General features: G+C 23.7%; 6 protein-coding genes across 6 annotated transcripts in view; 3 read left to right on the forward strand and 3 right to left on the reverse strand.

Moving 5' to 3' along the window:
* Positions 1 to 98: 98 nt before the first annotated feature.
* idhM (isocitrate dehydrogenase (NADP+)) lies at positions 99 to 1,545 on the forward strand (the record flags this gene model as incomplete). The annotated part of the gene is made up of 2 exons (XM_640192.1): positions 99 to 165; positions 326 to 1,545. 2 exons carry the CDS (start codon positions 99 to 101, stop codon positions 1,543 to 1,545), a joined length of 1,287 nt encoding a protein of 428 aa, XP_645284.1.
* Positions 1,546 to 1,820: 275 nt separating this feature from the next.
* On the reverse strand, positions 1,821 to 4,328 carry DDB_G0272212 (hypothetical protein; the record flags this gene model as incomplete). The annotated part of the gene is made up of 1 exon (XM_640193.1): positions 1,821 to 4,328. One exon carries the CDS (start codon positions 4,326 to 4,328, stop codon positions 1,821 to 1,823), a length of 2,508 nt encoding a protein of 835 aa, XP_645285.1.
* A 1,823-nt stretch (positions 4,329 to 6,151) lies between these two features.
* Positions 6,152 to 8,191, forward strand: DDB_G0272214 (hypothetical protein; the record flags this gene model as incomplete). Its single annotated transcript, XM_640194.1, has 3 exons — positions 6,152 to 6,249; positions 6,356 to 7,218; positions 7,260 to 8,191. The coding sequence occupies 3 exons, from the start codon at positions 6,152 to 6,154 to the stop codon at positions 8,189 to 8,191; spliced, it is 1,893 nt and encodes a 630-aa protein (XP_645286.1).
* Positions 8,192 to 8,521: 330 nt separating this feature from the next.
* Positions 8,522 to 10,261, forward strand: DDB_G0272460 (hypothetical protein; the record flags this gene model as incomplete). The annotated part of the gene is made up of 2 exons (XM_640195.1): positions 8,522 to 8,785; positions 8,882 to 10,261. The coding sequence occupies 2 exons, from the start codon at positions 8,522 to 8,524 to the stop codon at positions 10,259 to 10,261; spliced, it is 1,644 nt and encodes a 547-aa protein (XP_645287.1).
* A 170-nt stretch (positions 10,262 to 10,431) lies between these two features.
* Positions 10,432 to 12,590, reverse strand: aslF (hypothetical protein; the record flags this gene model as incomplete). The annotated part of the gene is made up of 2 exons (XM_640196.1): positions 10,432 to 12,373; positions 12,487 to 12,590. 2 exons carry the CDS (start codon positions 12,588 to 12,590, stop codon positions 10,432 to 10,434), a joined length of 2,046 nt encoding a protein of 681 aa, XP_645288.1.
* Positions 12,591 to 12,841: 251 nt separating this feature from the next.
* aslE (hypothetical protein) overlaps positions 12,842 to 14,569 on the reverse strand; it is a gene marked incomplete at both ends in the record, with an annotated part of 2,065 nt that continues 337 nt past the window's right edge. Inside the window, one exon of the mRNA XM_640197.2 lies at positions 12,842 to 14,569. This exon is cut by the window's right edge and continues 145 nt beyond it. Within this exon, the coding sequence (XP_645289.2) occupies positions 12,842 to 14,569 (1,728 nt within the window).

Below are 14,569 nucleotides of genomic sequence, written 5' to 3' on the forward strand. Positions count from 1 at the left end.
TTTTTTTTTAATTTTGCTTTTTTTTTAATTTTTTTTTTTTTTTTTTGATCATTATTATCTTTTTTCAAAAAAAAAAAGTTACATATATATACATAAAAATGATTTCAAATATTAGTAAAAAAATCCTTTCAAATTCATCAAAATTCATTCAACAACAATCTTATTGTAAATATTAAAAAAAAAAAAAAAAAAAAAAAATTTCTTTGAAAAAAAAAAAAAAAGATAATTTCGGAATATAAATAAATATTTATTTTGTTTAATAAATAAATATAAATTATATTAAAATTTTTTTTTATTTTTTTATTTTTTTTTTATTTTTTTAAAGCCACAAAAAGAATTAAAGTAACAGGACCAGTTGTTGAAATGGATGGTGATGAACAAACTAGAATTATGTGGGAATCAATTAAATCAAAATTAATTTTCCCATATGTTGATATTACACCAGAATATTATGATTTAGGTTTACCAAATCGTGATGCAACCAATGATCAAGTTACAATTGATGCAGCCAATGCAATTAAGAGAGCAAAGATTGGTGTTAAATGTGCAACCATCACACCGGATGAAGCACGTGTAAAAGAGTTTGGATTAAAGGAGATGTGGAAATCACCAAACGGTACCATTCGTAATATTTTGGATGGTACAGTATTCAGAGGACCAATCATTTGTAAGAATTTACCATTGTTAGTACCAGGTTGGAAGAAACCAATCATCATTGGTCGTCATGCTCATGGTGATCAATACAAAGCCACCGATTTCGTTGTTAACGGTCCAGGTAAATTAGAGATGATTTTCACACCAAGTCAAGGCGAGCCAATTAAAAAGGTGATCTATGATTTCAAAGGTTCAGGTGTTGCAATGGGTATGTATAATACAACTAGCTCAATCACTGCTTTCGCTCATAGTTGTTTCCAATACGCTATCGATAAAAAGTATCCATTATATCTCTCCACAAAGAACACAATTCTCAAGAAATACGACGGTCAATTCAAAGACATTTTCCAAGAGATCTACGAAAGAGAATACAGCACTAAATTTGGTGAATTGGGTATTTGGTATGAACATAGACTCATTGATGATATGGTTGCTTTTGCACTCAAGAGTGAGGGTGGTTTCGTTTGGGCTTGTAAAAACTATGATGGTGATGTTCAATCAGATATCGTCGCCCAAGGTTATGGTAGTTTAGGTCTTATGACTTCAGTATTAACCAATGCTGATGGAGTTTTCGCAAGTGAAGCCTCCCATGGTACTGTCACTAGACATTTCCGTGAACATCAAAAAGGTAATGAAACTAGTACCAATTCTGTTGCTTCCATTTTCGCTTGGACAAGTGCACTTGGTCAACGTGGTAAATTAGATAACAATAAAGATCTCGTTAAATTCGCTCAAGATATGGAAAAAGCATGTGTTGAATCAATTGAATCTGGTTTCATGACTAAAGATTTAGCAATTTGTATCAAAGGAAACCAAGTTAAAAGATCAAATTACTTAAATACTGAAGAATATATTAACAAAGTTGCTGAATTTTATAATAAAATTAAATAAAAATTTAAAATTTAAGTAAAATTAATAATAATAATAATAATATCATATATAAATAGAAATAAAAATTAAAAATTTTAAAAAATAGAAATAGAAATAGATAAATAAATAGTAAATTAAAATTTTATTTAATTTTTCTTGGGGGTTATTTTTTTTTTTTTTTTTTTTTATTTTAGTATGCTCTCTGTCTGTTTATCTATTTTAAGAATTCTTAAAATGAAATATTAAAAAGAGCGAGGGAGGAGGGGGAGGGGGGGAAAAAGAAAATTTTAAAATTTTTAAAATCTTGATCTTAAACGTTTTTGACCACTACCTTCATAGATATAAGTAAAAGATAATGGATTACTAAAGTTTCTACCATCATTTGTGATTACAACTTGTACTGGTAATTCTGTACCTTCAGGTGAATTGAAACCTTGAGGTATTGGATAAGGTGGTAATGTAAAGAATAAAACACTTTCACTAAACAATTCGATATTTGAAGCTGGTACATCACCATGTGGTGTATGAAAAATACATTTCAATGAATTACATCTAATAAAAGGTGAACCAACAACATGCATTTGATCACCACCCAATGTTGTACCTCGATTGGATGATAAAGTTCTCAATGTAACATTTCTTCTTCTTGATAAAACTTTTTGATTTGAATATGCATAAAATGGTCTTGATCTTTTTATAAATGGTAATGCACTACCATTAAAACCATTAAAACCAATTGTTGATGTATTTGTTGAAGAAGATGTATTATTATTAGTAGTTGAGGTAGTGGTGGTGGTAGTAGTGGTAGTATTATTAACATTAGTTGTTGCATTATTATTATTATTATTATTATTATTATTAGTTGTTGTGTAAATTCTATTATCATCAGAAATTAAAACATATTCTAAAACAAATTCATTTTCACGATGTTTTGTTGAAGCTTCAGTCATTGATAAACTATCGAAAGCAACTTTACCATCTTTACCAATTACACCAACTTTATTACCACCTAGAATGAATTGACTTGGACGTTCAGTTGTTGAATTTGCGTATGCCAATTGTGCTAAAACTCCACCAACTTTATTCTTTGCCAAATCACCAACAACTCTGATCACTGAATTAAAAGTTCTACGATCATTTGGTGTTCTAGTTCTAACATCTGATGGTGGTTGTTGTTCGATTATAATATCTAATTCACCAATGATTTGTAATGGTGGCTGTGTCATTGGTATAAAATTTGTACCTGTACCTGTTGTAATTGATGTTGGTGATGTTATACCAATTAATGGATTTAAATTTGATGATGATGTTGATGCTGATGCTGATGATGAAGTACTATTTGTATTATTACTACTACTACTACTATTAAATGAACCAATTGATGCTATTATATTTGGAGTTGTTGAATTAATTCCAGAATCTGTAAATGGATGATTTATAAAAATTGGTGACGTTATTGAAGTTGATGATGATGGTGTTGAGGATGTAGTTTCCATTGCTGTTGTTGATGGTGTTGATGATGTTGATGATGGTGACATTAATTCATGGAATAATGATGTATTGTTATTATTATTATTATTATTTGCATTGGATGTTTCAGGTGATGTTAAATTTGTTATATTATGGTTTGTTGGATTATTTGAGTGTATAAAAATAGTTCTATTTCCATTTGAATTTAAAACTTGGTTCGCATTAATTTGTTGTTGTTGTTGTTGTTGTTGTTGTTGCTGCTGTTGCTGTTGCTGTAATTGATGTTGAATTTGGTGAATTGAAAAAGGTATTGTATTATTACTATTATTATTATTACTATTATTACTATTATTATTATTATTATTATTATTATTTGGTTGTAAAATTTGTTGTTGTGCTTGTTGTTGAGCTGCTTGAATTTGTTGTTGTAATTGATTTAATTGCTGTAATTGATGAAGTTGTTGTAATTGTTGTAAATGTTGATATGGTTGAGGAATTTGTGATAAATCGATACTATTATTATTACCATTATTATTGTTGTTACTATTGTTTGTTTGATTTTGTTGATTTTGTTGTTGTTGCTGTTGTTGTTGTTGCTGTTGTTGTTGTTGTTGTTGTTGTAATTGATGATGATGTTGTTGCTGCTGTTGTTGTAAATGATTAATTAATTGATGATGAACTGTATTCATCATCATTGATGGTGGTTGTTGGTCACATGCAATTGAATCATTTGATAATTGATTTGAACCACCAACGATACTACTACTACTACCAACACCAACACCACCTCCAACGATACCACTACCACTACCAATACTTGATGATGAATGATTACCACCAATTGAATTAGCACCATTGGAAATTCCACTATTACCATAATAATATAATGAATTTGGATTAAATGTTGAATGACTAATTAATTGTTGAATATTCTCTGTTGCTGAATTTTGAATATCAGTTGGTGTTGGAATTGATGATAGAATTTGTTGTGGAAACATTGATGGTAAATGAATTAATCCAACTCCATTTCCAATTCCAAATCCATTATTATTACTATTACTATTACCATTATTATTATTATTATTATTATTATTATTATTATTATTATTATTATTATTTCCATTATTATTTGATGATGATGAAGAAGTAGTTGTAGTGGTTGTAGTGGTTGTATTATTATTATTTATATTTCCAATACTATATTTTTTAAAATCATTCTCAGTTGATTGGTTATAGTTTGATGGTGGAGATGGTGATTGTGGTTCCATCTTTACATTTAAGTTATCAATTGAATTTTGGTCAAGAAAGTTTTCAAATAACCCAGCGTCATCCATTTTTAATTTTTATTTTTATAATTGTTATTATTATTATTATTATTATTATTATTATTATTATTATTATTATTATTATTATTATTATTATTATTATTATTATTATTATTATTATTATTATTTTATAAATTTTTATTTTTTTTTTTTATTTTTTATTTTTTATTTTTTTTTTTGAATTTGTTCCCTTATATTATGGAGGCTTTATTATTACCACTGCTAAATAAAAATTAATTTTTTTATTTATATTCACTTTAATAATTGTTTTTTTTTTTTTTTCTATAGACTACAAAAAAAAAAAATAATAAATAAAAAATAAAAAATAAAATAAAATTAAATGAAGAGATAAAATAAAATAAAATAAATAATAAATATAAATTTTTTAGGTAAAAAAAATAATGAGGGAAAAAAAAAAACTTTTGTTAGAAAAAAAAAAATAAAAATCAAAAAAAAAAAAATCAAAAAAAAAAAAAAAAAAAAATCAAAAAAAAAAAAAAATCAATACTAAAACGTCCGGACCCTGGGCCAAAACCCATCTTAAGAATTAATTCTGATATCCATAAAAATAAAATAAAAAAAAAAAAAAAAAATAATAAAATAAATAAATGATAAATATAAAGGGAAAATTTTTATTTATTTTATTTTTTTTTTTTATTTTTTTTATTTAAAATTTTAAATATGTTTAGAGTTTATTTTCATTGTATTATTTTTATTTTTATTATTAGTATTTTTTATTTTTTTTTATTTTTTTATTTTAAAAATTCCAAATGAAATTAAAATATATTTGCCTATACTAAAAATTTTAAAATTAAATTATTTAAACTATTTCATTTATTCTAATTCCATATGTTTAATTATTTGTTATTCGAATTTTATTCGTACCTAAAGGAGAGAGAAAAAAAATAAAAAGAGAATATATTAGATCTTTTTTAAAAGGACCAATATTATTTTACTTTGGTATAAATTATCATTTGTTAATAGATTCACAAAATTTCATTCAACCACCTAATTTTTTTATTTTTTATTTTCTTTTTTTTTTTTATTTTAATTTTTTTTTTTCTTTTTTTTTCGTTTATTTAATACTTAGATCTGGACTACAAAAAATGTTAAATCTAAAAAGATTTTAATTTTTTTTTTTATTTTTTTTTTAACAATAATATTAAAAAATTAATTATTTTAAAATAAAAAAAATTAAAATAAAAAAAAATTAAAAATAAAAAATAAAATAAAAAAATAAAATAAAAAAAAAAAAAAAAAAACTAAATAAATCTTTGAAAATTAAAAAAATAAAAAAATAAATAAAAATAAAAATAAAAATAAAAAATAAATAAAAAAGAGAAAAGTTTTTTGTTTTTGGGATTATAGATTTAAATTATTTAAAAAGGTCTCTTCTAAGAAGTTGTAAAAAAAAAAAAAAAAAAAAAAAAAAAAAAATCAATTGATTTCAAAAATAAAAATAAAAAAAAAAATAATAAAATAAAATAAATTCATTACAACAGCAATAACATTCAATTAAACTCCAACTAAAAAAAAAGAAAAAAAAAAATATCTCTTTTTTTTAAAAAAAAACCACTTGACGTTTTTTAAAAATTTAAAATTAAAAAACCATACTTTTTTGTAAATCTAAATAATAATAATAATAATAAATTATAAATTAAAAAATTTACTATAACATAATAAAAAAAAAAATAAAAATAAAAATAAAAAAAAAAAAAAAAAATAATAAGAATAATTTTAATCCTGCCACCCCTCACCCATTATTGTAGGAAATAAACAAAAAAAAAAAATAGTTTTTATAGAACTTGTAATAATATTTATAATTAATAAAAATGAGTACCATTAATCATATAGAATCACATTTTCAAGCTTCAAATCAAATACTACATTCAAATCCAAGTACTTTAACATTTTTAGAAAATATTGATAGGTTAGTTTCTTTTTTTTTTTTTATTTTTTTTTTATTTTTCCAAGAATTATGATTTTTAAAAAAACTAATTATTATTATTATTATTTTTTTTTATTTATTTATTTAGATTATTAAATTTAACAAATTCAACATATAGTGGTATTCAGTATACTGGTATTAGAGGATTAAATGATTTTTCATGTACAAGTTTTAAAATGTTGGTTATTGTATTCTCAAAATTTAGATCAATGAAATCAATTTTCAAATTAGTAAATTCACCAGATGAAAAGGTTAGATCAGAGACGTTATCATTATTATGGAATTTTTCGGCTGAAGAGAGTTTAAAAATTAAAATGTTTGAAGAAAGAATATTGAATTACATTGGCTGTTTATTCAATTACCAAGATGAGAATCTTTTATTAAGAACTTCAGCAATAATTCAAAATCTTTGTGAATTTCGATTTGAAAAAGGTGCAATAAACCAAAACCAAATTAAAATAGTATCACAATATAAGGATTTACTATCAACCATAATCCAAAGATCGAATCATCAAGATGTAAGAATTAAATTTCTATCTTGTAATACACTTTGTAATCTATCAATGAATGAAGAGAATAGGAAACTGTTCCAACATATGAATATATTTCAAGATGTAATTGGAGAATTCAATAAAAACTATCTCAACGACATTGAACTACCCTCATCCTTCAATTGGGTCACATTGCAACCTCTACTCGGTTTAATCAGTAGTAAAGATACTCAAGTCCAAATATTCATCCTCTACTGTGTCTTAAGTTTCTCATTATCTGAAAAATACAATCGCCGTCTTTGGAGAGTCTTTGCCAATAATCATGGTATTGAATCTCTATTAAAATTAAAAAAATCAAAAATTCAATTAGTTTCTGAATTATCTACAAAAATTTGTACAACTTTAAAAATTGGTAAAATATCATACCTACATAGGCAATTAAATAATAATAATAATAATAGTAATAATAATACTAATATGTGATGTTTTTAATTATTTTAGAAAAACAAAAAATTGAAACATTAAAACACGATTCTAATGAATGTTTAGAAAATGATATTTCAAAATTATTTAATAATGAAAATATGTTTCCAGATTTAATAATAAAATGTAAAGATAAACCAAATTTTTATTTACATAGATCAATTTGTGTTTCAAGATGTCCAAAATTAAAAATTATACTTGATAATCAATCGATAAATAATGATGATAGTGGTGATGGTAGAAATGGTTTAAAATCAAGTACAGGTTTTGAAAAAGAATTTTTAAATTTAAGTGGAATTGGTGAAAAAATAATTTCAAATATAAATTATGGTGATAGACAAATCGTGCAATTGGAATTGGAATTATATGAAACATTTTATGAGATTGCTAAATGGATTTATGGAATTCATTCAAATTCGAATTTATCGTCAGAGGTGGTAGCGAAATCAGTGATGAAGATAGCATATTTTTTAGAGGTTCAAGATATAATTCAAGAATGTGAATATTCGTTATGGCATCATATCGATTTAAATAATTGTTCAGAGATTTTAAATCTTTCATTACAGTGTAATTCAAAGCAGTTGGAGAATGTTACAGTGGAATTCATACTCAGGAATTTAGATTCCATATATTTTGGTAATGCTAAATCTGATTTCCTAAATCATACTTTCAATCAAGATTTAAATATTAATAAACTTTGGTATTCTGGTGGTACAAATAATTGGACTAAATTAATTAAAAATCATATTATCAATTCTTATCAACTACAACAACAAAAATTTAAAATTGAAATTCATGAATTAAATAATCAAAATAATTCTAATAAAAATAATAATAATAATAATATCAATAATAATAATAATAATTTACATTTTAATAATAATATTAATATTAATACAAATAATATTCAACATTATTCATCTTATAATGATTATGATTCATATAGATAAAAAAAAAAAAAAAAAAAAAAAAAAATTGTATTTATAAAATTTATAAACGAAAAATAAATAAATTAAAAAAAAAAAAAAATGTTTTGATAATAAATAAAAAATTAAATGTTTGTGTTTTTTTTTTTTTTTGAAATAATCTAAATTTAGATTTAAAAATTAATTTCTTATAATTTTTTTTTTTTTTTTTTTTCTTATTTTTTTTTTTCTAAATATTTTTTGATTTTTTAAAATTTTTTTTTTTTTTTTTTTTTCATTTTTTTTTTTTTTTTTCAAACCACAATAATTTACTTTTTCTTTCTTTCTTTTTATTAATCATATTTATATATTTTAATGTCATATAAATTCGATCCAGCACTTTTAGAAAAAAGAATAGTTAGAGATGAAATAGATACGAGATACAGAGCTAGCGACCAACTTTTACAAAATGCAGTTAGAAAGAAACCAAATGTACTTGGTGAGAAGAAACAAACTGTAAGAAAACCAAGTAATGGTACAATTAGAAATCGAAGAGGTGGTGATGATGATGATGACGACGATGGATCACCTGTTAGAAGGACAAAAGGTTCAACTCAAACTAAACAACAATTTGAAAAAGTATTTATTCATTTATTTATTTATCTATTTTTTTGTTTTGTAAAATTTATTTAATACTAATTGTTTTTTTATTTTTTATTTTTATTTTTTATTTAGAAATCACAAACACCACCAAAACCAATTATAGATAAGAGTAGTTTTATTTGGAATATTCCATTAAAGAAAAAGGATGTACCAATAGATGATGAGGATGATGATGAAGAGGATATTAAAGATCGTAATAAAAAAAAGCCAATTACCACCTCTTCCTCTTCCTTCTCCTCTCCAAAACCTATATCATCAATGTCTTCATCAAAAACAACAACAACAACAACAACAACAACAACAACAGGTAGATCAACAACAACATCAACATCAACATCAAACATTTCATCAGATTTATTTAAAACAAATGTAACAACAAAATCAACATCATCTAACAGCAACGGCAATAACAATAATAATAAATCAACTACATCATCAACAACAGCATCTAAATCGACAGCATCAGAATCTAAATCAACAACACAAAATAAAAAACCAGCACCAAGACCAGCACCAAAACCAGCACCAAGACCAGAACCAAAACCAGCATTAATTCCATCAGCACCAAAAGTAGCAATAATACCATCAACTCAAGCAGTAATGAATTTTGGTAATAGTGGTAATGCATACGTTAGAAAAGTTCAACCTACTTATGGTAGATTTGCATTTAATAATTATGATTCAACATCATCATCAACATCATCACCAACTACAACAAAAAATTTATTAGGTGCACCATTAATTTCAAAACCTTTAGAGGCACCATCAAAAAAAATACCAACCACAATAGTAACATCCACTTCAAACTCTTCATCAGTATCACAAAAGCCGACCTCTTCATCAGTATCATCCAAAACATCAGGTAAAAGAAATAGTAAATATTCTGATGATGAAAGTGATAATGATGATTATTTTGGTGATAAAGAATATAATAAATCTAGAAAAGTAAATTCATCTTCATCACCGTATAGTGGTAGAAATAATAATAATAATAATAATAATAAAAATAATAATAGTAATAGTAATAGTAATAAAAATAATAATAGTAATAGTAATAATAATAATAATAGAAATAGTCAACGTAGTAATAATCATAATAATAATAATAATAATAGTAGAGGTGATAGATATTCAGATGATGAAGGAGATGATTATTATTCAGAGGAAGAAGAGGATGATGATAGTTTTATTGATGATGATGATGAAGATGAAAGAGAAGTTAAATCATTTTTATCAAAGATTAGAAAAAGTAAAAATCGTTATGTTGACGATGACGATTTCGATGATCGTAATATGTTAACAAGACATGATGATCTCCAAAGAGAGGAATCTAAATCTCTTTTCTTGGCAAGAAATGAAGATAGAAAATATGAAGAGTTGGAAAATAAAATGAAAAGAGAAAAAGAAGAAAAGAAAAGAAAGTTTTATGAGCAACAACAAAAAAGAAAATAAAAATATATAAAAATAAATAAATATAGAATAAAATAAAAATAAAAATAATAATGTATAAAAGAAATTAAAAAAAACTTTATTATTGTATTGTTTATAAAATAAGTTTCAATAATTTTATTATAAAACAAAAAAAAAAAAAAAAAAAAAAAAAATCAAATCTGAATATTTTTTCATTTTTCATATAACTCTTTAATGGAGTAAAAAACTTCACGATCACATGTACTATCTTTTAATTGATAGTTTGGTTCATTTAAAAATTTTGAAATGATTTGTCTAGGAATTTTACCAGTTTTTGTTTTTGGTAATTGTGGAACAAATATGATTTTTGTTAATTCTGAATAAAAACCAATATCATTTTCAATAATTTCATTAATTTGATTTTTTATATCAATTAAAGATAATGATAATGCTGATGATGATGATGATGATGATGATGATGATGATGATGATGATGATGATGATGATGATGATGATGATGATGATGATGATGATGATGATGGTGAATTATCTGGTTGTTGTTGATTTAAAACTAATAATCCAATTGGAACATTGGCTAAATCTTGATGATAAATACCAATTGAACAACATTCTAAAACTAATGGATGTTTTAAAATTGATGTTTCAATATCGTTTAATAGAACATCAAAACCACCAATTTTAATTTGATCATCTGCTCTTGAAACTATACCATAATAATCATTTTCATTTTTAAAACCTAAATCACCACTATTATAATAACCTGGAAATTTATTGAACATCTTTTTATAAAGTAATTCATTTTTATAAAATGTTGTTGCAAAACTTGGTGGTAATGGTAATTTGAATGCAACTTCACCAACTTGGTTCTCTGGTAATTCAATACCATCCTCTGAAAATATTAATGGTTTTAAAAATGGTGTTGGTTTAAATAGTGTTTTAAACTGTTTACTATTTATTCTTTTATAGTCAAATAAAAGGGCACAACCACTTTCAGTTTGACCGTATAAATTTGATGAACGACATTTTATTTTACTTTCAATATATTCAGGAATTGATTGTTCAATAACTTCGCCAGATGTCCAAATTGAAACTAAACTTGATAAATCATATTTTGACTTAATTTTATTAGCATCTGGATCATTCTTTATAAGGAATCTTATTGTTTTTGGTGATGTTAAAAATGTATTGATTTTATGTTTTTCAACAGTTTCCCATAAATAATGTTCATAATGAATTGGTTTCATAATGTCGCCTTCAAACATCACCATTGTATTTCCAAGTACTAATGATCCAAATAATCCCAAATGAAATGAAATCCATCCAATACTTGAATGTGAAAAGTAAACTGTTTCATCTTTTTTAGAAATACAACTAAACCAACTATAAACCAGTCCAACTAAATTACCACCATTACTTCTTACAATTGCTTTACAATTACCAGTTGTACCACTTGAAAAATAAATACTTAATGGGTGATTTGATTCTACTGGTACATATTCATAGAATGGTTTTTGATTGTTGTCTTTTATTTTTTGAATTTCTTTGTCCCAATCTAATGTATTTGGTATGATTGGTATGGTTTCTATACTACTATCATTGGATTCAATATCTTCATTATTTCTAAAATGAGTAATAACATGATTTGGTTTAAAAGTTGATAATTGGATTGCATCTTTTAAATTTGGTGTAAATGTGATAATTTCATCATTTAAAATTCCATAATTTGATGTTATAATTAGTTTTGGTGTCAATTTATCAATTCTATCAATTAAACTTCTAACTGGATAACCATCGAATAAAGTTGAAAATGTTGCACCAATACGAGCACATGATAACAATGCAATTATTGGTTCTAATGTATTTGCCATAAATATTAAAACAGTATCATTTTTTGATATATTTAAATTTAAAAGTACTCTTGAAAATTCACATACTTTTTCGTATAATTGAAAATATGTTAATTTAATTGTTTTCTTTATAAATGGACATTCATAAATTAATGCATTTTGATCTCTTTTTACAGGATTTTTAACATTTTTATCTAAAACATTATAACATGTATTTAATTCTCCACCTTTAAACCAATCTGGATACATTCCATCACTACTATAAATCTTATCATACATTTTATCCCTTTTTTTTTTTTTTTTTTTTTTTTTTTTTTTTTTTTTTTGTATTATTATATGTGTTAATAGTTTTTGTTAGTTCTTTTTTTTTTTTTTTTGAATTACTAAATATATAAATACCAGTGAACATATTTTTTTGCAACTTCGTCCCAAAATGAAATTGGATTTATTTGAGAGTAATTATAATCATTTTCATAATCGAAAGGGTCACTTAATTTAAACATTTTATTGAAAACTCCTTTTTTTATTGGTTGTTTTTTTTTAAGTGTCCAATTATCCATATCAATTATTTAACACTTATAAAAACAAATAATTTATATGGATAATTCAACACTAAAAATAAAAAAGGTCTTTTTTATACTTTTTTTATAAATTAAGTTTTATTATAATTTTATGATTATTATTTTTTTAAAAAATAAAAAAAAAAAAATTAAAATCAAAAATAAAACATATAATAAAACATAAAATAATTAATCTAAAGATTTTTTTCATATAACTCTTTTATAGAGTAAAAAACTTTACGATCAAATGTACTATCCAGTAATTGATAGTTTGGTTCATTTAAAAATTTTGAAATGATTTGTCTAGGAATTTTACCAGTTTTTGTTTTTGGTAATTGTGGAACAATTATAATTTTCGATAATTCTGAATAATAATCCATATCATTTTTAATAATTTCATTAATTTGATTTTTTAAATCAATTAATGATGATGATGATGATGATGATAATGATGAATTATCTGGTTGTTGTTGATTTAAAACTAATAATCCAATTGGAACATTGGCTAAATCTTGATGATGAATACCAATTGAACAACATTCCAAAACTAATGGATGTTTTAAAATTGATGTTTCAATTTCATTTAATAGAACATAAAAGCCACGACTGTTAATTTGATCATCTGCTCTTGAAACTATACCATAATAATCATTTTCATTTTTAAAACCTAAATCACCACTATTATAATAACCTGGAAATTTATTGAACATCTTTTTATAAAGTAATTCATTTTTATAAAATGTTGTTGCAAAACTTGGTGGTAATGGTAATTTGAATGCAACTTCACCAACTTGATTCTCTGGTAATTCAATACCATCCTCTGAAAATATTGATGGTTTTAAAAATGGTGTTGGATTAATTAGTGTATTATTCTGTTTAGTAATTATTCTTTTATAATTAAATAAAAGTGCACAACCACTTTCAGTTTGACCGTATAAATTTGATGAACGACATTTTAATTTACTTTCAATATATTCAGGAATTGATTGTTCAATAACTTCGCCAGATGTCCAAATTGAAACTAAACTTGATAAATCATATTTTGACTTAATTTTACTAGCATCTGGATCATTCTTTATAAGGTATCTTATTGTTTTTGGTGATGTTAAAAATGTATTGATTTTATGTTTTTCAATAGTTGCCCATAAATAATGTTCATAATGAATTGGTTTCATAATGTCGCCTTCAAACATCACCATTGTATTTCCAAGTCCTAATGATCCAAATAATCCCAAATGAAAAGTAGCCCATCCAATACTTGAGTGTGAAAGGTAAACTGTTTCATCTTTTTTAGAAATACAACTAAACCAACTATAAGCCAGTCCAACTATACTACCACCATTACTTCTTACAATTGCTTTATAATTACCAGATGTACCACTTGGGAAATAAATACTTAGTGGATGACTTGATTCTACTGGTACATATTCATAGAATGGTTTTTGATTATTATCTTTTATTTTTTGAATTTCTTTGTCCCAATCTAATGTATTTGGTATGATTGGTATGGTTCCTATAATAATACTATCATTGAATTCAATATCTTCATTATTTCTAAAATGAGTAATAACATGATTTGGTTTAAAAGTTGATAATTGGATTGCATCTTTTAAATCTGATGTAAATGTAATAATTTCATCATTTAAAATACCACAATTTGATGTAATAATTAATTTTGGTGTAAATGTGTCAATTCTATCAATCAAACTTTTAACTGGATAACCATCGTATAATACTATAAATGTTGCACCAATACGAGCACATGATAACAATGCAATTATTGGTTCTAATGTATTTGCCATATAAATTAAAACATTATCATTTTTTGATATATTTAAATTTAAAAGTACTCTTGAAAATTCACATACTTTTTCATATAATTGGAAATATGTTAATTTAATTGTTTTCTTTATAAATGGACA

Source organism: Dictyostelium discoideum (assembly GCF_000004695.1).
Source record: "Dictyostelium discoideum AX4 chromosome 2 chromosome, whole genome shotgun sequence".
Lineage (NCBI taxonomy): Eukaryota > Evosea > Eumycetozoa > Dictyosteliales > Dictyosteliaceae > Dictyostelium > Dictyostelium discoideum.